At 46.8% G+C, this 25417-nt stretch overlaps 1 protein-coding gene across 4 annotated transcripts in view; it reads left to right on the plus strand.

Annotated features, from left to right (window-relative positions):
* The window catches only part of PGPEP1L (pyroglutamyl-peptidase I like), a 66655-nt gene that overhangs the window by 28247 nt on the left and 12991 nt on the right, over positions 1-25417 (plus strand). For 2 of the 4 annotated variants that reach the window (XM_059912584.1, XM_059912587.1), the window contains 3 exons: positions 8011-8133; positions 9145-9367; positions 22080-23289. In XM_059912584.1, the coding sequence (XP_059768567.1) occupies positions 8011-8133; positions 9145-9367; positions 22080-22330 (597 nt within the window). In that variant the 3' untranslated portion in view covers positions 22331-23289. Of the gene's footprint in view, positions 1-8010; positions 8134-9144; positions 9372-22079; positions 23290-25417 lie in introns of those variants that run through there. The other 2 variants (XM_059912585.1, XM_059912586.1) reach the window with 2 other exon arrangements.

Consider the following 25417-nt stretch of genomic DNA (forward strand, 5'->3'; position numbering starts at 1 on the left):
GGGCCTCTTGCTATCGCGGCCTCTCCTGTTGCGGAGCACAGGCTCCAGACGCGCAGGCTCAGTAGTTGTGGCACACGGGCTTAGTTGCTCCGTGGCATGTGGGATCTTCCCAGACCAGGGCTCGAACCCGTGTCCCCTGCATTGGCAGGCGGATTCTCAACCACTGCGCCACCAGGGAAGCCCCATGTAGCATATTTTACATACTAATAAAGCAACATTAATTTTTTAAAAAGGAATCCATAGAAATTATGAGTAAATTGAGTTAATGAGCCTAACAGTGTGTCCAGTTAGTGACACAACCACACAGAGAGGAACTATGATGAGTAGTTTTGAAACCCAGCAATTTACTTTAAGGACAAAAAACCAAATAGAAAACAAAAATATCTCAAACTTTTGAGTCATCATATTGTTAAAAGTGTAGTTAGTATTGTTATTCTGAGACTATCGTGTGTAGAGTGTGGGATAAAGTGAAATGTGCATTGAAGGATATTTAGCATCTCAGCCTCTGAGGCACTGTCAGTAGCTTTCCCTTAAACACTAAGAGCACTCCACATATGTTCAAACACCCTCTGTGGGGACAGTATCACCATGGAGAGCCACTGCAAGGGCTCTCAGTTTTACAGATGAGACATCGAGGCTCTTAAAGTCTAAGTCATTTTCCCAAAGTCAAATGCCTGAGGTGGTGTGCAAGGGGCAAATCTGGAATTGAACTGCACCCACGAGACTCCAAGCCTGTTCTCCTGACTCCTACAATGAGTTGTGACCTCCAGGTTGACCCTAGTAGTACCATCTCTCCTGCCCGCCCTCTCCCTGCTCTGAGGACGTTTACTTTCCACAGGCATTTCCCACCCATGGTAGGAACAGGGCAGCACAGTGCTTGGACAAAGGAAGGACTTGAAAAATGTTGAAAAAAAATGAATGAATGAATGAATTAAAACAGAGAAAATTGCCTTCTTTTCTGCTTGGAAAAAAAGCTAGTAGGAGAAAATAAAGAAGAAATGATTCTTAAGGAGAGGCCAGGATTCAAGAGCCATTGAGATACCTCTGTGTCAGGGGGTTTCCAAGACCACCCTCAGGCTCCAAGATTCACCTGAATCAGGACTCAGAAAAGCTGTTATACTCACGGTTGCAGTGTACTACAGCGAAAGGATCCATATTGAAATCACCAAAGGGAAAGGTGCATGGAGCAAAGACCAGGAGAGACCAGGTACGAGCTTCCAAGTGTCCTCTCCCAGTGGAGTTGCATGGATACATGTAACTCTCCCAGCAATGCCATGTGACAGCAGGTGTGAAGTGTTGTCAACGTGGGAAGCTTATCGGAGCTTTGGTGTCCAGGGTTTTTATTGGAGTCAGTCACATAGGTATGCAGTGCCTGCCTGCCTGACCTCAGCTACTCAAACTCCAGAGCAAAAACAGGCATCCACCATAAATCACACAGTTGGCATAAACTCTAATAAAAACTAGCACAATGTGACCCAAGGCCACAGGCATACAAGCAGAACATGCCAAGGGCTCAGAGCTCTTTCTCCCAGGAGCCAGCCAAGGGCCAGTCCTGAAGACAGGTGTTTCTTGGAAATGTGCAGAGTTTGAGCAGCCACAGCCTGCTGGGTTAACCCTTTCCTGCCCAACCTCCTAAGCAGAGGTGAGAGGTGTGCAGGCCCACCCACCCCTTGTCCTCCAATACTTCCTACATCAGCACCTTCTTGAGGATCCAAAATCATTTCCAAAATGGGGTTTGCAAGTTGATCCGTTGGAGGACAGGATGAAAATATCAGGATTTCCATTTCTATGGTTTTTTTAAAAAAATTGTGATTAAAAACACATAAAATTTACCATCTCAACCATTTTTAGGTGTACATTTCAGTAGTGTTAAGTATATTCACGTTGTTGTGCAGTGGATATTCAGAACTTTTCATCTTGCAAAACTAAAACTCTGTATCTGTTGAACAACAACTCCCCATTTCCCCCTCCCCCAAACCCCTGATGACTGTTATTCTACTTTCTGTCTCTATGAGTTTGACCACTTTAGATCCGTCATATAGGTGGAATCATACAGTATTTGTCTTTTTGTGACTGGCTTATTTCACTTAGCATAGAATGTCTTCCAGGCTCATCTATATTGTAGCATGTGCCAGAATTTTCTTCCTTTTAAGGCTGAATAATATTTCATTGATTGTATAGATCACATTTTGTTTATTCATCCATCAATGGACATTTGGGTTGCTTCCATCTCTTGGCTATTGTGAATAATGTTGCAATGAACATGAATGTACAAATATCTCTTTGAGCTCTTGCTTTCAATTCTTTTGGATATGTACCCAGACATAGGATTGCTAGATCACATGATGATTCTATTTTTAATATTTTGAGGAGTGTCCGTACTGTTTTCCACAGCAGCTGCACCATTTTACATTCCCACCAACAGTGCACAAGGGTTGCAGTTTCTCCACATCTTTGCCAACACTTGCTACCTTTTTTTTTTTTTTTATAGTGGCCATCCTAATGGGTGTGAATCTCTATGTTTTTAGTCTATAAAACTAAATTTCATAGCTGGACCAAAGCTGACCTGGCTTTGTACATCTGCAGGTCCCTGGACAGGCTTGGTTTCCTGAGGGAAGAGGGAACGTGTCACCCTTGGAGCAAGGGACACCATGGTGATAGGCCCTCCGTCTTTGAATCATTTTTATTTTATTACAGAGTATTTCAGCCCAGTTAATGGGTTTCAGAATTATATTATCCAGTTTTAATTAAACTAAGCCTCAAATTATGATCACGGAATCCTTACAAAAATGATCTTCAAAAACCCCACAGATATAAGATAACATGGTGCAAACCTGAACAAACATGTGAAAACAGCCAAGTGACCCTTTTCCTAACCTCATCTGAGTTCTCTCCCAGACGCATTTTGATGTAAAAACAAGAACAATCTGATAAGAAATTGGCCAAAAAAAGGGAAGAATTAAGAAAACCACCGAAAATATAGATATACATCCACTTATTAACAGTGAAGCCCACATGCAGTGTGTATCATGCCTTAGACATGAAGACATCAGCTAATGATTGTGTGTGTGCACGTGCATGCACACACGCGTGTGTGCACACTAAAATCTTTTATCAATAGGGGCATACAATCAAAACTATTTGGAGACAACTGCTCTAGTTAGAGGATTAGGAATTACGGGGTCACTGTTTTTCATACTGGATTTTTCAGGCAAGAGACCCACTAGTTTGGAGGAATAACCAAAAGATATTGGGTGCAGTCTGGGACAGTCGTCACATATAGAGAACAGAACTTGGCTTTGTTAAGGAAAGGAGAGTGACCTGGGAACTATCCCAAGCCCTAAACAGTTGACCCCAATGTTGTGGTAACATCTCCTTTGTGACTACTCCCTGGAACTCCTCCCTTCTTTTAAACTTATCCTCGGTTTTGTCATCTGTAAAATGGTGACATCATCGGGGGACTGGGGTAGGGTGCTGGGTGTAGTGCCTGCACACAGCGAGGATGCTCCAGGGGCAGCTAGTCTGATTACTGGACTCTTTGTTAAGCTTTTAGAACCAGAAAAATATTACATACAAAAATATTCCATTGTGAAAATGTTATGACGAGTATAGAAAGAAATAGGAATCTCGCCTAATTCTCCCCTTAAGGAATGACCATTTTCAGTATGTTTACATTTCCATAAATGGCTGCAGGAAACAGTCTGAGATCCTGATTTTTAAACTTACTTCTTTTCATGGGTATTCCTATGTCAATAAATTCTTTGTAAAATCATTTCGAATGGCTACATTATGCTCCACCGGTGACTGTCCTATACTTAGTATGCTAGGCCTCCTGTCACCTCTATGGGCTTCTTCCTGTGCCTGGTGAGCCCCTCCCCAGCTCTGGCCTTAGTTTCTCTCTCCCCAGAGCACCTCCAGCCTGATGAGGTCGGAGGGAGCCCAGGCCTGGGTCTCAGCACCCGATGGTTCCCAGGTCCCTTCCAGCCCCGCAGGTCAAGAAGAACTAGCTGTCATTTCCTCTTCCATGGTCAGCCCCCGGACATGCACACACAGGCACACCAAGACCCTCAGCCAGAGCCCAGCACAGAGGCTGCACGCAGGAGTGCCTAGTCCACATCTGATGACTGATGGATAAGTGAACGAGAGAAGAATGGAAGGAAGAGGGAAGGAGGGAGAGAGGGAGGGAGGAAGGGAGGGAGGGAGGGTGGGTGTTTGCACATACCTCCAAGCTCCCGCTATTCCTTTCCCTCGAACAGTCTTTTAATCCTCCAAGCCCCAGTCAGAGCCCCCTCTGTGCAGCCCTCTTAGGCTGCAACTCCATGTGTACAGTCTTGCTTAACCTTCACAGCAACCCTTGCGAGGGAGGTCCTGTTATTACTATGTTTTGCAGATCAAGAAACTGAGGCTCAGCAAGTTTTAATAATTTTCCCAAACCCACACAGTAGGGAGAGGAAAAAGCGGGGTCTGGGCCCCTTCCTAATGCCCTAGTCGGGGGTCCTCACCTTCAGGCTTCCGCAGCTGGCGGGGGCCAAACACAGCCCTTGGAACCGGAACCAGGACTCTTGTGATCACGTCCCGTTCCTGGTCTGCGTCTCCTCTGAGAATGTGACCCTCCAGGACACGCCAAGCCCTGGCAGAGGACTGCATTGCACGTACTCGGGGAGTTTTTCTTGAATGCCTGAGTGAAGAAATGCTTTCCTGTTTCCTGGTACTAGCCCCAGACTCTCATTTGATAAGGGAAGAATCAGATTTTGGAAAAACAGCAACCGCTTTGCAACACCAGTTGGTGCCACAGTCTCGGTGGATTTTAAAAACAATTCAGAGAGCAACTGGTGTCTTTTCTCCTTCTTTCGGTTCCCTTTGTTAAACTGCCATGTGTTCCTGGTGACCAGATCTCGGATGACATGGAGGCAAGAAGAAGTGGGAGAAAGGCAGAAGGCGGGACTCTCTGATTCCTGAGGACCTTTGTGACTGGTGGGGTTCAGGCTTTTTGTGGGATTATGGGCCTGGCATGGGCACTCAGCTCCCTGCAGAGCCTGGTGGTTCCTGTGGCTAGAACAGTACCCTGAATTCCACTTTGGTGACGGTTATACCAGGCTTTGTCCCTGCCCCCTTGAGCACAAAACACTCTGCAGTTCTAGCTGAGAAAGTGTGCCAGTCTGAAAAGCACAAACCCCTGGCTCTCTCTGGTCTGCACAGAACGGATACTCTCTTTGCTAAAACAACCAACCCTCCTTGGCAGAAAGGGTGGTGGCAGCCAGTGGCCTGCCGACTGCTTATGCAGAATGTTCTACTCACTGCTTCTGACAGGCCCAAGCTCATCAAATTCTAATAAATATCACTTTCAATAAATCCCTCTTGCACGACTTTTTCAAATTAATATGGATTAATTATAAGCATCGATCCCTCATATAAAGTCCCGATTGTGCCAGATGCTGTGCTGGGCACTTTTTGTGAATCATTTAACATTTGTGAAAACCCCTCTGGCTTTTAATTATGCCCATTTCACAGATGAGAAAACTGAGATGCACCAAGCCTAAATAACATGCCCAAGTTTGCCCAGTGAAAGGTGGCAGAGCCAGATCTCAAACCTTCGTCTTTCTGACTCCAAAGCCCATGCCTTTCCCTGCAGCACTATAGTCGGGGTCTCGCTTTGCATGTGCCCCCTTCTGCCCTGTTCCCTCCTCATTCCAGGCTTAGGCTGCTGATGACCACCAGCTTCGCCTGTTTTTTGTAAAATGCTATTGTCTGCCATGGGTCACAGTGTAGATGGCCCAGGACACCAAGTGTGTGTCTGTGAGACAGAGAGAGAGAGAGAGCGGGAGAACACATGCTTGAGGGAGCAGAGTGTCCACATAAGTCAGTGCCTGGAGACTCTTTCCATGATTGCAGGTTGGAAGGAGTTCCTCAATATCCCAAATCAGATTCTGACTTCAGTCCCAGGTTGGCTGTGTCACCTTCAAGAGTTATAATGAGTTGGATGGATGAACTGGCATGTATCTGAAACTCAACCAGGCCTCATCTCATTACCAACTGGAAGCTCACCTGTATTAGTCAGCTTGGGCTGCTATAACAAAATACCATAGGCTGAGTGGCTTAAACAACACACATGTATTTCTCACAGTTCTGGAGGCTGGAAGTCCAAGATCAAGGTGCCTACAGATTTGGTTCCTGGTGAGAACTTTCTTTCTGGCTTGCAGATGACTGCCTTCTGGTTATGTCCTCCCTCACATTGCAGAGATAGAAGGGCTCTGGTCTGTTCCTCTTCTTATAAGGGCCCTAATCCCATCATGGGGGCCCCACCCTCATGACCTCATCTAAACCTAATTACCTCCCAAAGACTTCAACTCCAAATACCATCACATTGGGGGTTAGGGTTTCAACATATGAATTTGGTGGGGGAGGGCATATTTTCAGTCCATAGCTCCCCCTCCCAATACCAGTACAGCTTACCACACATACTGGTGACCTCAGGATGGCTGCAGACTTCCCATAGCCATCCAGGCAGCTTGGCCAAGGCCCTGGGAGGCCTGCAGCCAGTGGAGGTGCGGTTACCCTCCTGTCTGCCCTCTGTCCTCAGTGGCTGATGTCTATTGGCTCCAATTGTTCCTCCCCTTGCTGAAAGTACTCTAGGGGAATCAGCAGGCCCCAGGACTTCCAGTCCCACAGTGTGGGCGACAGTGGTCACCTCTTTCCAGGGGAGGCTGGCTGCCCCTTAGCAGAGTCCCTAGAGCTGGTGACAGGGCAGATCTCCCAAGCTGCCAGCTCTCTCTGTAGGGACAACTGGGAGGGAAAGAGGAAGAGGGAGACATTCTAGTTAGGGAGAGAAAATATGCCAGGAAGATACTGGAGAATAATTCCATGGTAATACTTGAACAAGTTCAAGTTTATACTGGTCCACGATCCCTTATCTGCAATTCTGACATCCAAAGATTTCTAAATATTAAAAGTTTTCCTTAACCTATTTGATGGCAAAACATGACCTGAGCTGATGTGAGGCAATGTGTGACATCTGTATTTATTCTACCTAGAGTGCCTATTCCTGTTTCCTGCACTGAAATGTCAAGGTGGCTGGTTGTGGAGTGCAGCCCTAGACCAGGAGTTCCACTAGAATCCAACAGTGGAGGGATTCTAATGTCAGCCTCTAGTCAAGGCTGTTTGAGCATCAGATTAGAGGCTTGAAAGGAAACAGCTGATAAGCAGAAGCAGGGCCTTTCAGTCTCCTGGGCATCGTCTTTCAGATATGTAAAATACACAGAGGTGTCAAGTCCAATGTCAAATGCACTCCATTCCACACCTATAGCTCTATAAAGGCCACAGAGAACTACAGTTTGGCTTCCCTGCACTTTCTACTTCGGCAAGAGTAATGCCATCAGCCTTCTGGAAAGCACCGCCTTATAGAGTGTAATGGGTGAAGTGTTCTTATAAAGCGGGGAATCTGGACACAAAAACAAGCATGCACAAAGGGGAGGTGATGTGAAGACTGCAGTTATGCTGCCACAAGCCAAGGACTATGGGGGGCTACCAGAAGCTGGAAGAGGCAAGGTAGGATCCTTCTCCTACCAGGTTCAGAGGGAGGATGACCCTGCTGACACCGTGATTTTGGACTTCTGTCCTGCAAGACTGTGAGATGATAAATTCCTGTTCTAAGCTCCCTGTGCCTCTGCAGCTCCCTCTGCCTGGCACACTCTTCTCCAGCTTCTTCATCTGGCTCACCCCCATCTGTCCCCTAGAACTCCCCTGCATCCCCTCTGTGAACTATGTCCTAACCTGCAGACTGGGTCAGGCATGCCTCTGGGGTACGTGCACCTTGACAGAAGCAGCTATGTGGGGCCTTGTGTGTGGGGCAGGAACCACGGCCCCCCTGTTGACCCCTCGCCACTCCTTGAGGGCAGGGTCCAGGCCCACAGAAGGCCCTGAGAATGGACTGGATGACCCCGATGTTGGCTTTTCAGGAACTCCCCTTGGCCCTCCATAAGGCAAGATGAGTCCACCTGTTTCTTTCTGCAGGAACTCTCCAAGCTGGGTCTGGGGAGTGACATGGAGGTGGAGCTGCAGATTCTTCAACTGCCAGTGGATTACAGAGAGGTGAAGCAGAGGGTCACCAGAATCTGGGAGGACCTTCAACCGCAAGTAAATGAAAGCTGGGGAGGCAGTTGGGCTGGGGGACAGGGGGCTGATTATGTGGTGGAAACCCAGAACCTGTGAACCTCAGGACACTGTTTCTAGGGTTGATGGCTGAAGTGTACCCTGCCCCCGCATCCCACCAGTAAGGGCCCAGATGATTTCATAAGGGTCTATTTGTAAAAGTTTAAGATGAAAGACAGAGTAGATCTTGGAATAAGACTCTGGAGAGAGAGAAGGAGGAAAAGAAATGGAAGCTTTATTCCCAGCCGGGACCCAAAGGTAGTTTCCACCTAACAGAGAGGCCCTTGGGTTAGGTCCCAGCCAGACCCTTGCAGGGCAGGTGGGTTGTGAGGTGGGCTGAGAGGCAAGGACCTCTTGGACCTAGGAGAGCAGTTTGAGAGCAGCCCCACTGGGAGATGGGAGAGTGGCCCACCTGGGGAGGCCCATCTTCATCACTCCCAGCCTATCTTACCACAACAGTTACTGTATAGGAAGCTGGTACAAATATCCCCCAAATACGATGACCAGATAATATTAATAAACCATAGACCACCAAACCATTAAGATAACACCCCAAATATTTTGATAAAACAATCAGCTATTTTTTCAAAGAGGAAAAATAATTGGCTCAAAAAATTCTAACTATTTTATTAGACTGTTACTAACTTCCTTTATTAAGGAGTTTCATAAAAGAGATGGAAACCTCCACAGAAAGGCTAAGCTTCTCCTGGGACACGCTTAGATACCAGCTGGATCCCCCAGGGAAAAAAGGAATATACTACCCTGTAAGAATATTTTAAAATATAAAAGTATTTAAATTAGATGCCACATGGGTTTCTATCCAGCTGTTTTTCGTTCCAGCACATTCATCAGGGGAAGCAGGCAGGGGATGGGGGTGATGCTGGCACATTTGGGATGTTGAGGTGTCTTGCACCCCGGAGCTCTCCCTCTGTGTGGTCTGGGGGGAGAGCAGACCTCAGTTTCCCTAATCTCCTGCCGCCACGTGTGTTCACACAGCTCGTTGTGCATGTGGGCATGGACCCCGCCGCCAAGGCCATCTTTCTGGAACAGTGCGGCAAGAACTGGGGCTACGGGGACGCCGACATCCGGGGCTTCCACCCTGAGTGCGGCGTGTGCCTTCCGGATGGCCCAGAAGTGATCGCTTCGGGAGTCAGCATGAAGGCAGTCAGCAGGAGCGCGGTGGTCGAGGGCGTGGAGGTGGCCTTTTCCCGAGACGCAGGCAGGTGCGTTTTGTTCCTGGGCACGTAGGGGAGGAGGAAGGGCTGAAGTGGCCTCTGACCAGCCTTTCTCCTGGGATGTGCCATCCTGTGCCATCCAGCTGGGTGCTTGGCGGCAGGGAACAGCCCAGAGTCACCCTGCACACTGGCCCATTGCTCACTCACGCCCAGGGCTGGTTCCGAGGCCCCCTCCCACTCACCGGCCTGGTGGCTGGCAGAGGAGGAGGGATGGGATGGGGATGTTGAGAGCCACTAACATCTTGTGGATGTTTTATTTTTATTTATTGCTGGCAAAGTTGTGAATTAACTTCTGGTTTAGCCCAGATGAAGATTAATTTACCTTTTTTTCTCCAGACTCTGACCCCCTAGGAGATAGTTACTCCTCCCTGCAAAGAATGAATGAACAAATTGTTACCAAATTAAGTCCTATGAACCCTGCTCAGGTCCTAGCCTGGCCTCTGTTCTTTTTCCCTTTGGGTTCGAGCTTTATTCAGTGGCCGAAGAATGGAGAAGTGGGAACTAAGTTTACAGATCAACTTCTCACCTACCTGGTGAGAGGGATTTAATTTTAAAGATAAAGACAAAGGGAGGTGGAGTGAGGCTAATGATGGGGAGGCATATGCATTAGTCTGCCTGGGAAGGGGCGTGGCTTTTTTGAGGGAGTGAGGTGCCACCCCCTTTTTATCCTTTTTATGGTCCTTAATCGCTGGTCCTGGACACCAGTAGGTGTGTCTTATTAAGCATGTTAAGCTGGTTTAGTAAAATCAACATATAAGGAGACTCAGGGTCTGTTGGAGGTCAGGTTCCTGGCCATCTTGGTCCCAGCTAGTACCACCTGTTTTTGTCTGTTTGTTTGTAGCTTTCTTTCTTATCTCTGGATCCTTTAACTTAAAGATTTATGTTAACTCCTGCTAAAGGTGGGGGTTGGCAGGTTTTGAGCAAAGACCTGGAGAAGCTCTGGCAATAAAATCCCCCTTTCCTTGTTATTCCTCCTCATTCTTGAGGGGCGTTGAAGGGCAAAGGTCTGACTTCTGAACTGCTTCCTGCTGAACCTGAGCATAATTTTTCCCTGGATTAGAGGAGCAGAACTGTTCCTGACTAGCCTAAAATAAGTCTGATTGTCGCCAAGCTGCAGTCCCACTTGCTTGTACCCTTGTGTTAGTATCATCTAAAGTTTGATGGCTTCAAGCTGTTTACTAAGGAAGTTGACAAGGCAGTTAAGGAGGCAAGGCCCAAAGATAAGCAGGATAGTAGCAATTAGGCCTGGGTGAGATTTTGTAGAGTGATTTCATGGTATGCGAAGCCTCCCCAGGGAGCTGCTAGTCTGGAGCAGTCCCTATTCCTGCCAGAATGATCAATAGCGATCCTATTGCTCTTTTATCTCAGGGCAGGGTGATATTATGAATGGTTATACCTAGGTTCCGAGAATTTAGCTGGCCTAGCGTGCAATGTTCCCCCAGCTGGGCATTATCTAAACAAGGAAGGGCTAGAGCCCGCTCCAGGGAAGGGAAGGCGGAGTTGGGGTTGGTCTGATGGGGCAGTTGGTTTATTCTTGGGCCACAAAGGAACAGGTACCCAGGGGGAGCTTATGTTCTGGGGAGTTGAACCACCTCCATAAGTGGCTAGCCCAAGACGGGGTGCCCTTGCAGTGTGGGGAGAGAGGCCCACCTGCATAGCGGGGCTTACTGAGGGATTCTTTTTTTTTTTTTTTTTTAAATTTTTTATTTATTTATTTATTTATTTATGGCTGTGTTGGGTCTTCGTTTCTGTGCGAGGGCTTTTCTCTAGTTGCGGCAAGCGGGGGCCACTCTTCATCGCGGCGCACGGGCCTCTTATTATCGCGGCCTCTCTTGTTGCGGAGCACAGGCTCCAGACGCGCAGGCTCAGTAGTTGTGGCTCACGGGCCCAGTTGCTCCGCGGCATGTGGGATCCTCCCAGACCAGGGCTCGAACCCGTGTCTCCTGCATTGGCAGGCAGATTCTCAACCACTGCGCCACCAGGGAAGCCCCGAGGGATTCTTGACTAGTGGCTTTTCCCCAGGCCTTGGGAGGGCCATATACTAAATGCCAGACAACTGGCATTTTCCCTCTCCAATAAGTACATCTCCCTTCTGGTCCCTGTGTGTATTCATCAAGTTGGTTCAGAGGGCACCAACAGGTGAGATTTCCACAGGAGTCAATCCCGGGGTACTTAAATTGTGGGATAATGGAAGAAGCATTGATCAGAGTCCAGAGCAGCCCTAAGGTGTTATTGCAAGTTCCTCCCTTTGGTAGGGGCGTTTAATGTGGGCAGTGGCAGCAAGACAATCAGAGCACTTTAGAGTGAGTGCTTTGTATTCGTTAGAGGGAATCCAAGCAGGGAAGCTGCGTTAGGGATGGGATATGAACTTCAAGAGGGGTAGGTTTAGCCAAGGTGAGAGTGAGGTTATCATTCTTAGGGGTAAAATGTAATACCTTTAATCCGTAGGTGTCACTTGGAGAGTGGGGGTGACAGATCCAGCACTGGGATAGATTTTGTCCACAGGCTATAATTCTCGAGAAATTTACTATTGCATTAAATTCCCATTCTGTGTGGATGGTTGTAAGAGATAGATAGAGCAGAGAAGAAAGAATAGACAATAATGGCCACTCATCCTGCTTCCAATGTTAATATCCCATATGTCCAGCATGGACAGAGGAGGTGTTTGCCAGAGGGAGGGGTTTGGCAGAACAGCAGAAGCCAAGTAAGGCAATAGTAATGACAAGACCAACTAATAAGCCTGTCCACCACATTACTTATCTATTGGTAAGTTAGTCCTTTTCAAAAGTAACTTAAGGTCTGTGACAGGTTCACAGGTGTATTGAGTGCGTGGCTCAGTAACTTCTTCCTCAGGTGTAGGTGCCGTCTTCACTCTGGTATGGTGGGCCCACGGAGTTATGCCCTGCAATTGTCAGGCTGAATGATTGGTCAAGATAACAAGATAAGGTCCTGTCCACTTGGGGTCTAACTGGTCTTGTGGATTTCCAGCCTTCCAGGTTTTCAAATAAACCCAATCCCCAGGGTACAAAGAATGTAAAACCATGTCAGAAGGGGAAGGCAATTCCTGATTCCCTTAGGCGTGTAAAGCTTTGATTATTTCCCCTCTCTGTAAGGCATATTTCATTTGGTCCATATCCCTAAGGTTGGCTTTGTAGCCGGGTCCTTCAGGAATGGGCCTCCTGTACATGATCTCTTATGGACTTAACCTGAGCTTTCCTTTAGGGGCTAATTGCATTCTCAAAAGTGCTGTGGGGCGAAGGGAGATCCAAGGTTGATGAGTCTCTTGACATAGTTTGGCTAAATTTCTTTTGAGAGTTTCATTTGTTTTTTTACTTTTCCTAAAGATCGTGGTCTCCAAGAAGAGTGTAAACTCCATTTAATTCCTAGGGCTCTAGAGACTTCCTTAGTAATTTGAGAAACAAAGGTGGGCCCACTGTCACTTTGAATGGATTTAGGGAGCCCAAACTGAGGGATTATTTTTTTGAGCAGGGCCTTAGCGATCTCCGAGGTAGTCTTGGTTTGGGTCGGGAATGTCTCCATCCAGCCAGACGTGTCAGTCAAAAATCTAAAAATTTCCTTGTGCCCGGGGCATTACTGTAAAATCAGTTTGCCAGTCTTGACCTGGATGTGTGCCTCTATACTGGGTGGGGGTCACTCCCTTGACCTTGGTGGGCGGTAAGTGTTGGGGTTATTCTGGAGACAGGGCAAGCTTCAACCACCTGTTTAAGGAGACTTCAGAAGTTGGGAGTAGTCATGGATTTGGTGAGCCATTGACACAGGGCCTCCTGCCCATAACGTGTGCTCTGGTGAGCTTCCCGGATGGCTTGGAGTGCAGTAGCTGATGGGAGGAACAGCTGCCCATGATCGTTAACCATCCATTCCTGATATTCTGGGCTTTTACATTTGTTTATTTATTTATTTTTGGCTGTTTTGGGTCTTCATTTCTGTGCGAAGGCTTTCTCTAGTTGTGGCAAGTGGGGGCCACTCTTCATCGCGGTGCGCGGGCCTCTCACTATCGCGGCCTCTCTTGTTGCGGAGCACAGGCTCCAGACGCGCAGGCTCAGTAGTTGTGGCTCATGGGCCTAGTTGCTCCGCGGCATGTGGGATCTTCCCAGACCAGGGCTCGAACCTGTGTCCCCTGCATTGGCAGGCAGATTCTCAACCACTGTGCCACCAGGGAAGCCCCTCTGGGCTTTTAAAATAGCCCCATCTCAAAGGCTTTTCTCTTTCTTCTGGGGTGTATATGGGAGTGTAAGAATTAGGATCTGGGAGTACCAGTAGGAGTGACGTTTGAAGTCTGTCCCCACCCTCTGCTACTTGTTGAGCTACCATATCTGCTCTGTTATTTCCTCTTATTATTTCTGCTTCTCCCTTTTGATGGCCTCTACAGTGAATACAGGCTATACTCTTTGGCAGGGGTATAGCCTCCAGCAGCCTCATAATTCACCCCCCCCCCCCATTTTTAACCTGTTTATTCCCTGAGGTCAGCATTCCCCTCTCCTTCCAGATGGCCCCATGGGTGTGTAGGATTGAATAAGCATATTTAGAGTCAGTGTAGATATTGACAACTTTCCCTTTCCCCAGTTCTAGTGCTCTGATTAGGGCAATTAACTCAGCCCTCTGAGCAGAGCAGCCAGAGGGCAAGGCTTTTAGCTTCCACCACTTCAGTGACAGAAACCACTGTGTAGCCTGCCTTTTGTTTTCCATCTTTCATAAAGCAACTCCCATCAGTGAACCATTCCAATCCTGCCTTCTCTCTAGGGGAGCTCTTTAAGTCAGCCCTGCTGGAATAAACCTGTTCCATAACTTCCTCACAATCATGAGTTAATTTTGGACCTGTCTGAGGTAGCAAGGAGGCAGGGTTAAGGCCATTACAGCGCCTCAGAGTCACAGACAGGTTGTCTAGAAGCATGGCTTGGACTTGGAGGGTTTGACCAGAGGATAACCAGTCTGCCCCCCTTAACTTTACGAGGTGGTGTGGGGTCCAGATGGTCAGAGGCTGTCCAAAAGTTAATTTGTTAGCTTCTTTGAGAAGCTGAGAAGTAGCAGCTACAGCCTGTAAACATGGGGGCCCTCCTTTAGCAGTTTGGTCCAATTGTTTAGAAAAACAGGCTACAACCTGAGTCAGAGGTCCAAGTTTTTGTTTAAGCAAGCCCAGGGCAGTTTCTCCTCTCTCATGTACATGTAGATGGAAAGGGAGACTCAGGTAGGGTAAAGGTAACACGGGGATTCTCATGAGATGGTTTTTGAGTTCTAGGAATGCCCAGTCACAATTGGGGGTCTGCTCAAAATGGTCAAGGTCCTTCCTTTTAAATTGTTCATACGAGAGCTTAGCAATTAAGGCAGAATTGGGGATCCGTATGTGGCAGAACTCAGGCATTCCCAGGAAACCCTGGAGCTGTTTTCTCGTCCTAGGGGTGCCATCTGGCAAATATGTTCTTTCCTCTCCTTAGACAGTGCTCTGTGCCCCTTTTCTATTATTAAACCCTAAGTGTTCTACCTGCTGGAGGGAGATTTGGGCTTTTTCCTTTGAAACTTTATATCCTCTCTCGGCCAGATGATTTAAGGCATTAACTGTGTTATGGTCGAAAAGCTCTTTGGTGGGGTGGCGATTAGAATGTCATACACATATTGAAGTATAGTACCCTGTTCTTTTTTTTTTAATTAATTAATTAATTTATATTTTATTTTTGGCTGCAGTGGGTCTTTGTTGCTGCGTGTGGGCTTTCTCTAGTTGTGGCGAGCAGGGGCTACTCTTCGTTGCGGTGCGCGGGCTGCTCATTGCGGTGGCTTCTCTTGTTGTGGAGCATGGGCTCTAGGTGCACGGGCTCAGTAGTTGTGGCATGCGGGCTCACTTGCTCTGCGGCATGTGGGATCTTCCTGGACCAGGGCTTGAACTGGTGTCCCTTGCGTTGGCAGGCAGATTCTTAACCACTGTGCCACCAGGGAAGTCCTAGTCCCTTGTTCTAACTCAAGGTCACTAAGAGCCTCAGCTAAAACCTTTCCAAAAAGGGTGGGAGAGTTTTTAAATCCCTGGAGCAGAACCATCCAGCAAAAATGTTGTTTTTTCATGCTGCCACCTGCCATTCAAATGCAAAAATGTACTGAGATTACAGGGCTAAGGGCACACAAAAGAAGGTGTCTTTTAAATCTAACACTGAATACCAAATCCTTTCGCAGTTTAGGGTAGAGAGTAAGGTGTAGGGATTTGGCACCGCTGGGTGAATTTCCTCCATAGCTTCATTTACAGCTTGGAGGTCCTGAACTAGCCAGTATCTCTTGTTTTTGTTTTTTTTTTTTTACTGGCAGATTAGGAGTTTTGCAAGGAAAATGGCAGGGTCTAAGAAGCCCTTGTTTGAGTAGACTCTCTATTTAATGCCCGCTAGGGCTTCTTTGCTTAATTGGTATTGTTTTTTTTTTTTTTTTTTTTGAACATCTTTATTGAAGTATAATTGCCTTACAATAGTGTGTTAGCTTCTGCTTTATAACAAAGTGAATCAGTTATACATATACAATATGTTCCCATTTCTCTTCCCTCTTGCATCTCCCTCCCTCCCACCCTCCCCATCCCACCCCTCTAGGTGGTCACAAAGCACCGAGCTGATCTCCCTGTGCTATGCGGCTGCTTCCCACTAGCTATCTATTTTACATTTGGTAGTGTATATATGTCCATGACACTCTCTTACCCTGTCACATCTCACCCCACCCCCTCCCCATATCCTCAAGTCCATTCTCTAGTAGGTCTGTGTCTTTATTCCCGTCTTGCCACTAGGTTCTTCATGGCCTTTTTTTTTTTTTCCTTAGATTCCATATATATGTGTTAGCATACTGTATTTGTTTTTCTCTTTCTGACTTACTTCACTCTGTATGACAGACTCTAACTCCATCCACCTCATTACAAATACCTCCATTTCATTTCTTTTTATGGCTGAGTAATATTCCATTGTATATATGTGCCACATCTTCTTTATCCATTCGTCTGTCGATGGACATTTAGGTTGCTTCCAGGTCCTGGCTATTGTAAATAGAGCTGCAATGAACATTGTGGTACATGACACTTTTTGACCTATGGTTTTCTCAGGGTATATGCCCAGTAGTGGGATTGCTGGGTCGTATGGTAGTTCTATTTGTAGTTTTTTAAGGAACCTCCATACTGTTCTCCATAGTGGCTGTATCAATTTACATTCCCACCAACAGTGCAAGAGTGTTCCCTTTCCTCCACACCCTCTCCAGCATTTATTGTTTCTAGATTTTTTGATGATGGCCATTCTGACCGGTGTGAGATGATATCTCATTGTAGTTTTGATTTGCATTTCTCTAATGATTAATGATGTTGAGCATCCTTTCATGTGTCTGTAGGCCATCTGTATATCTTCTTTGGAGAAATGTCTATTTAGGTCTTCTGCCCATTTTTGGATTGGGTTGTTCGTTTTTTTGTTATTGAGCTGCATGAGCTGCTTGTAAATCTTGGAGATTAATCCTTTGTCAGTTGCTTCATTTGCAACTATTTTCTCCCATTCTAAGGGTTGTCTTTTGGTCTTGTTTATGGTTTCCTTTGCTGTGCAAAAGCTTTTAAGTTTCATTAGGTCCCATTTGTTTATTTGTGTTCTTATTTCCATTTCTCTGGGAGCTGGGTCAAAAAGAATCTTGCTGTGATGTATGTCATAGAGTGTTCTGCCTATGTTTTCCTCTAAGAGTTTGATAGTGTCTGGCCTTACACTTAGGTCTTTAATCCATTTGGAGTTTATTTTTGTGCATGGTGTCAGGGAGTGTTCTAATTTCATACTTTTACATGTACCTGTCCAATTTTCCCAGCACCACTTATTGAAGAGGCTGTCTTTTCTCCACTGTATATGCTTGCCTCCTTTATCAAAGATAAGGTGACCATATGTGTGTGGGTTTATCTCTGGGCTTTCTATCCTGTTCCATTGATCTATATTTCTGTTTTTGTGCCAGTACCAAACTGTCTTGATTACTGAAGCTTTGTAGTATAGTCTGAAGTCAGGGAGCCTGATTCCCCCAGCTCCATTTTTCGTTCTCAAGATTGCTTTGGCTATTCGGGGTCTTTTGTGTTTCCATACAAATTGTGAAATTTTTTGTTCTAGTTCTGTGAAAAATGCCAGTGGTAGTTTGATAGGGATTGCATTGAATCTGTAGATTGCTTTGGGTAGTAGAGTCATTTTCACAAGGTATTGTTTTTTATTTGGGTGATTGTAGGCGGGTCGCAGCTTGACCACGACTGGTGGTGCCCTCCTGGCTCTGCCCACAGTGTCGTGGGCCCATACTGAGGGATTAATCCCCTCAAGGTTAATTGAGCCATTATTCTTGGCAGAGGGTGGTAGCATGAGCACTATGGAATGGAAGGGAGTCTTAGGTATTTTGATGTTAAGTTTTGTGTCTCTGAGATAAAATGTAGCTCCCAATTTATATACTAAATCTCTTCCTATTAGAGGAATTAGGCATTCCGGGACATACAGGAAAGAGTGAGATAACTTTTTTCCTTCCAAATCGCACTCAAGATGCTCTATAATATTGCCTTCCTGCGGCTTCTCTTTCACTCCCATTATCTTATATTTATCTTTGGTCATTTTGCCTTGTTGGGTGTTCAGGACCCAGTAAGTGGCCCCTGTGTTGACTAAAAAGTCAGCCTTTTTGCCACCTGTAGTCAGGGTCAGCCAAGGCTTCTTGGGGGTAATTTCCGGGGTGCTCCTAGGAGCCCCTGGGCCCCTTCAGTCCTCTTCTTTTATGTGTGTGACCAATGAGGGTGGGCCAGGACATGGTGGCCCACTTAGTCTCCTTCTGAGACATTTGGGGCATTCCCCTTTCCAGTGGCCCTCCTCTATGCAGTTAGCACACTGATTGTCTTTAAGCCCTTCTCTCCACTGTGGGCATGGTCTTCGAAATCCCAGGCGACTCATTGATGTTACAGGGTCCCTTGTGTGTGTGGGGGGGGGGGGGGCGGGGGGTGGGTGTCATCCCTTGGAGGTCGATTAACCCTGAATTGCTAAAGCCAGAGAACTGGCAGTTTGTTCTGCTCGTTTATTTTCCTTTGTATCGGCCTCCAGATCCCGGTTGTTAAACACCCGAAATGCTGATTCCACCAGCCGGGAAGTAGGTGTGGTGGGCCCTCTCTCCAACTTTTGTAATTTTCTCCTAATGTCTGGGGCACTCTGGGAAATAAGATGGTACTTAATAATGGCCTGCCCTTCCAATGACACCAGGTTTATGTTTGTATACACTCGGAGACACTCCCTTAGGTGCTAAAGGAAGGCTGAGGGATTTTCCTTCAGTCCTTGGATGACTCCTTGAACCTACTCCAATTTATGAGTTTCTTCCCCGCTGATTGAATGCCCTTCAGAATCAAATTCCTGAAATGTGTGAGATGCTGCTGACCATTTTCCTCTAGATGGCCCCACCCAGGGTCCGTGTCGGGAACAGCCTGGACTCCAGGCTGGTATACCGCATGCCCCGCGTTATTTTGATTGGTCTTAGCAGCTTCCTCCCTTGCATTAATTATAATCAGTACCTTTTCTTCCCCAGACGATAAGATGTTTAGGAGGGTTTGGGTATCCACTCAAATGAGTGTGCAGTATTCCCCGAACTAAATTAAGGACTCCCTCGGGGTCTTCCCTTAAACCCTTGGATCGATCCTTCCAGTTATAGAGATCCAAAGAAGAGAAGGGTACCTACACAGTGGTCAGTTTGCCCTTTCCATTGGGAACCTCCTGAAGGGGTAATAGCTTATTGATTCCAGAGGGCTGGTACTGAATGCTGCTACAGGTGTGCATTGGACTAGTCCCCAAGGAAGGTGTACCAAGAGATGGAGGTGAAAGAGTCGGGGAGGGGGACCACCCATTGGGCGGAAGAGGGGGCACCAGGTAGGGAGGTGGTGAACTTGAGGGAGTAGAGAGCGTCGGGGATTCAGGAGAGGTAGGGGTAGATGTCGATGACTCAGGAGTCTTAGGTGAACTGTTGGAAGCGGGGGCAGCTACCCTTAGCAGAGGGAGGAAGTCAAGAGGATCCTCAGGCTGAGATTCCAATTCCAGGAAAGAGAAATTTGAACTAGCCTTGCATTTTTTCCAGAAGCCCTTTATTTGGCTAAGGGCCATGAAAAGTTGGACATAGGAGATCTTATCCCATTTTTTTTTTTTAACGCTGGCAATAGAGGTCAAATTAAAAAATAGTATTAGAATTTAGAGAGTTGTTAGTTGGCCGACTTTCTCCATCCGCCAGTTTATATTGGGGCCATGCGGTGTTACAAAAGAAAATAAGCTGTCTCCCTGTTAGTGGGCGCTACTCAAAGAATTTCCAGTTATGGAGAATGCACCTTAACAGCGTTCACTGGGATAGAGGCTTGATTACCCATACTGGGGAGTCCTTATTTAGTCTGTTTCCAACTTCCCAGTGGCCTCTTCTTAGGGTTGGTGGCGATGCAGATCCCACAAGATTGACCCACACCGAGTGGTTTAGGAGCTCTAACTGAAACCTGAACCAATCTTCGCAGGGGCTGGAAGGGGAGACACTGTCCAAGAGGGCCTTAGTTATAAAGCTCCCCCCCTTTTTTTAACGTTTATTTATTTAATTTATTTGGTTGTGTTGGGTCTTAGTTGTGGCAGGCAGGCTCCTTAGTTGCGGCTCGCCGGCTTCTTAGTCTTGGCACGTGGCCTGCTTAGTTGTGGCTTGCAAACTCTTAGTTGCAGCATGCATGTGGGATCTAGTTCCCTGACCAGGGATTGAACCCGGGCCCCCAACATTGGGAGCACGGAGTCTTAACCACTGCGCCACCAGGGAAGTCCCTATAAAGGCCCTCTTAAGTCAGTGACTAGATGTTCCCAGACCCACTGTGGGGCTGTAGGAGATATCTTTCAGCAAGCAGTCCCCAGAGATAGGGTGAAGGGGGAGTGGGAAATAAGCGTTCTCTAATCAGATAAATTGCTCAGTTAAAGAGCCTCTCCGGTAGTCAAGGAGGCTTGTTCACAAAGGATGTGTCCCTGCTCCGTTACAGGTAATCAGGCAGCAGGCCGAATGCCCACTTGGTATGTGTCCAGTTTTCTATACTCTCAGCTACGAGGACCCAAGGACTTTGGACAATTTGGGGGTCCTCTTCTTCCTTCCCCAACTAGACAAAGTGATTTTCCTGAAATCTGATGAAAACAAGATTTTTAAAGGGTTCATGTCTCAGAGGAGGGATCCCTAGGGATCTGTGGTGGAGGGTAGTGGGGAGGGACCTACCCAACAGAGACGTATACCTTGCCCCGGGATGGCAAGTTAGGGCAAGAGGAACCAACACAGAAGATGTGCTCTTGGATTTTTGACTATACCCTAGAGGTGGGAACGCTGTAGAGGTTGGGGCTGTGAATGTTTTACAGTGTGCCTACTTACACGGACATTTGCTTCTGGTTGGCAGGGTACCCAGTGCTCATCTACCCTGGTGCATGACCAACTTATCCTTTTTGGTGGCAAACGCCATAGTGGCCTTCAAGTGCTCAACCCGTGCCCACAGTTATGGCATGTATTTCCAAGAGCATTAGGACAAACAAAACCACATAGAACAGAGATTGAAGCTTCACTCATATCAAGAACAGAGACTAGGGCTTATGTCACACACATGAAACAAAGAAATGTTCTTTACCTGAGGAGTGCTCCACTTGATCCTTGGCTGCTTTTCAATCTCAGGCTTAATTTAGTAGCCCTTACTGGCCCAGCAGTTGAGAATTGGGGCAAACAGCTCAGTTATTTAGCCGGCTTTGTTGGCCCTGGGTCAGTGAGTAACCCTGAGTTAACAGACAGAATGCGCCCCTTGTTGGATGCCAGAATTTGTTACCAAATTAAGTTGTATGGACCCTGCTCAGGCCCTAGCTGAGCCGATGCGCCCTGCCTCAGCGGGAGAGGGTTCTTTTTCCTGCTTGGGTTGAGCCTTATTCAGCGGTCAGAGATTGGAGAAGCAGGAACTAAGTTTACAGATCAACTTATCACCCACTTGGTGAGAGGGATTTAATTTTAAAGATAGGAGTGAGGCTAATGATGGGGAGGCATATGCATTAGTCTACCTGGGAAGGGGCAGGGCTTTTTCAGGGGACTAGAGTGCCACCCCCTTTTTAATGCTTTTTTGGTCCTTAATGTCCAGTTATGGCAGCCGGTAGATGTGTCATTTAATATGCTAATTTAGAAAAATCAACACATAGTGAGACCCAGGGTCTGTTGGAGGTCAGGTTTGTGGCCATCTCGTCCCCAGTTAGTTCCATCTAGTTTTTTTTTTGTGTTTCTTATCTTCTTTTTTTTGTTTCTTCCTGTCTTATCTCTGGATCCGTTAACTTAAAGATTTATGTTAACTCCTGCTAAAGGTGGAGGTGGCAGGGTTGTGAGCAAAGACCTGAAGCAGCTGTGACAACAAAATGACTCAATGCAGACATGAATGAGAAAGGTTCACGGGGTTGAGGGGAGAACGTTTTGGACTAGTTGGTTGAAAATCTGGTCCCTTCCAGGGTTCAGCCACTTGCTGGACATGAGGCCAAGAGCCGGTCTCTCCATGGCTCATTCCCAGCAGCATGTTCTTTGGCAGAAGAACAAAACCTGGGTCTCCCTGGTGGCAGTCTTCCCTCATGCTTTGTGGATGCTTCATTGGCGCTTCTGCTTACATTTCACTGAGGTTAGAGGCTGGTCCAAGGAGTAACTTGGCGTTTTGTGTGGTTGTAGGTATGTCTGCGATTACACCTACTACCTGTCTTTGCATCATGGAAATGGGTGCGCGGCGCTCGTCCATGTCCCTCCATTATCTCCTTCGCTTCCGGCTAGCCTGCTGGGAAAAGCCCTGCAAGTTATCATCCAGGAAATGCTGGAGGAGACTGAGAAAACCAGGTCTCAACGCCTGGTTCACAGGAAACTCAGCCTTTGCGATTCCAGACAAGGGGAACCAACTGGGGGACTGCTCCTTTAGAGAAAATTAAATGTTTCATTCCTGTATGTAGAGTTCAGCTGTGCTTTGAGAGGCTTTTAAAAATTTGCTTGTAAAACAGTTTACACAGAGGAAAAAAGTTCTGAATTAGCCCGATGAAATCACAAAGGGTTATTTTATTGTCAGAAGAAAGAACACTCTGAAAGGCAGACATTTCACAAGGGCTTAACTAGCTTCAGTTATGGTTTTCCGGACAATAAAATGAAATGCTAGTAATTTTTTTTCCTCTTAAAAGTCTATGCAGCAGGCCTGTGTGATCCTGCCCAGATTTCTGGGACCCCAGACCTGTTCTGCGAGCCCTGTGTGGTGGGATGACCTGGCACTGGCCGACCATGGGAAACGCAGGTGCAGCTGCTACTCGGGCGCCCCACTCTGGGCCTCCAAGCTTGTGCATCCAGATGCTGTGGGCAGCTTCTGAGCCACTGAGTCTTTAGTGTTTGGTTTTTTCTTTCTTAACTTTACTAAAAAATTATTGTAAAATACACATAACATAAAATTTACCATTTTAACCATTTTTAAGTGTTCAGTGGCATTATGTACATTCACTTGTTGTGCAACCATCACCACCATCCATCTCCAGAATTTTCTCATCATCCCAAACGGAAACTCTGTACCCATTAAACAGTGTCTCCACCCTTCTCCCCCCGAGGCCCTTGGCATCTTTTATTCTACCCTCCATCTCTGAATTTAACTACTCTAGGGACCTCATATAAATGGAATCCTTGTACTTTTGTGACTGGCTTATTTCACTTAGCATAATGTCTTCAAGGTTCATCCATGTTGTGGCATGCATCAGAATTTCCTCCCTTTGAGGCTGAATAATATTCCATTGTATGTATAGACTACATTTTGTTTATCCATTCATCTTTTGATGGACACTGGGTTGCTTTTACCTTTTGGTTATTGTGAATACTACTACTATGAACACTGCTGTGCAAATATCTGTTAGAATCTTGGTGTGTGTGTGTGTATTGTGTGTGTATTGCTGGATCATAAGGTAATTCTATGTTTACTTTTTTGGGAGAGCTGCTATACTGCTTTCCATGGCAGCTGTATCACTTTACATTCCCCCAGTAGTGTTTGATCCTAAAGCAAAGGTTAATAGCTGGGTTTAGCTTCTCTGCCATGGTCAGTGTTATCCCTACCTTTTCAGAAACAGAACCTCCCCTTTTCATCTTTCATTTTGACTTTATGACACGGTTCCAAGCTGTTCACAACAAGGTTTTACTTGTCCAGTGTTTTCTGGGGGCAAATTTCCATTGGGAACCCCATTAGCAACACTGTATTTTGGAGAAAGAGCTTGAAGGTGACTAAGCTCTGGGAAATTTCTTCGTATGTTGGTATGCTCACAGCTATCATTTTCCACTTAATTCCATTAAAAAAAAAAATCATCGTCACTTAGTACCCAGATTTATTCACTGTAAGAAAAAGCAGCTGCACCTTGATAACAAAGGAACTGGGCAAAGGAGCTCGCTTTACCATTAGCCCTCCAGCACACTTGTGCATTTGTAATAGACTTTACAGGACCCCTTTGCATATGAAACTGGCTCACTTGCCGTAAAACAGATCAAAGTCCTACTGTAGCAGATCAAAGGCAGCAAGTGGGGTGGGATGGTCTGGCCAGCAAGCATAGGTCCTGCTGCACGGCTGTTAATGTGGAGTGCCTTCTGTAGTTGTAGGCAAACACCTGCTGCCCAGAGCCCTGGACACCCCCTTATTTTAGCTTCTGTCTCAGGACGGTGGCAAGCAAGCGTCCTCTGGGACCCGGTTCCAGTGTTATTTCAGATTGTAAAATGCGTACGGCTTGGCGCCAAGCAAACTCTTAGATGTCATCCAGTTGGAGGCCCAGAGCTCCCTCTTGAAGAACGTCCCTGTCATCTCCCCTCTGTGGCCTCCAAGGTTCTTTAGGGAGAACCCCAGAGGGCCAGTTCACATCCTGGTCTAAGTGGCCTGCCATCCCCCGCTGATACACACTGGGGTCTGTTTAGTTATGGCTGATACGCAGCAGTTCTGAGGCAGTTTGAAAGCTGACACAGCTTCAAAAGGCTGAGCCCTGAGTTGGTCATTTAATAGCTGGGGGTCTTGGACATATCTGCGTGTTTACTCATCTGTAAAACAGAGTAATAAAAATCCTTCCTTTGCAGAGTTGTTGTGAAGATCTGGTGAGAGAATGGATGTGAAAGTCCATCAGTGATGAGAGGAAACTTTACTGAATGTGGGCTTGTTGCTGGACCTGTGAGGGTAAATATGGAAATAGCCCTGCTAGATTGTGGGCTTAAGCAGTGGCATGGTGGGGAGAGGGTCTAACACTTCTAAAGACCCAGCACCTTCATCCTCAGAAGAAACTGCTGCTCCTCTGGCTGAGGACAGGTGCAGACTGCGCCTCCACAGCCTGGAAGCATGACATCACCCACCGGGGAACGTGGGAATCCTGCTGGGTTCCTGTGTCCTCCCCACTAGAGCCCAGACACCCACCCAAGCCTCAGAAATGAGCCTGCTGTTAGTCATCGGTCATCTAGTGAGGGTCCCCTGAGCGCCAGCCACTCCGTGACAATGGAGAGCAAAACCCCGGGGCAATGCCAAGCTTGAGAGTCCCCTCTTTTTTGTTTTTAGGTCCAAGTATTTGAGACTCACCAGGTCTTAAGTAAGCATGGCCTTTCATTTACTTCTGCTGCCTACACCTTGCTAATTAGCGTTTTGTCCAGTAGCCTGATTTTATTACTGGAGTATAATTTCCCATGATCAAAGTTGAATGAATGATGAGCTTGTCTTCCTGATGTGTCTCAGGTTTCATTCTAGAACATGTACAGCTTGTTTCCTTAGAACATGTATTCACACTTCCTACCATAACCATTTCCCCTGGCAAAGATAATGATGCCCAGATTGTAGAGTCCCTGGGGCAGGCCAAGCTCGCTGGCTGGAAAGTAACTAACATTTCTGAGCAGCGCCAGGGAGCCGCATCCTGTGTGCATGTCTATGGCCTCACCTGCACCCTCTGAGGAGGTGTGCTGGCTGGGAGGGACCAACAAGGACATGAAAATGTGTAGAAAGTCCTTTGCCTCAGAGCCACCCAGATCAA

This window comes from Balaenoptera ricei, chromosome 2 (genome assembly GCF_028023285.1).
Source record: "Balaenoptera ricei isolate mBalRic1 chromosome 2, mBalRic1.hap2, whole genome shotgun sequence".
NCBI classification, from domain to species: Eukaryota; Metazoa; Chordata; class Mammalia; order Artiodactyla; family Balaenopteridae; genus Balaenoptera; species Balaenoptera ricei.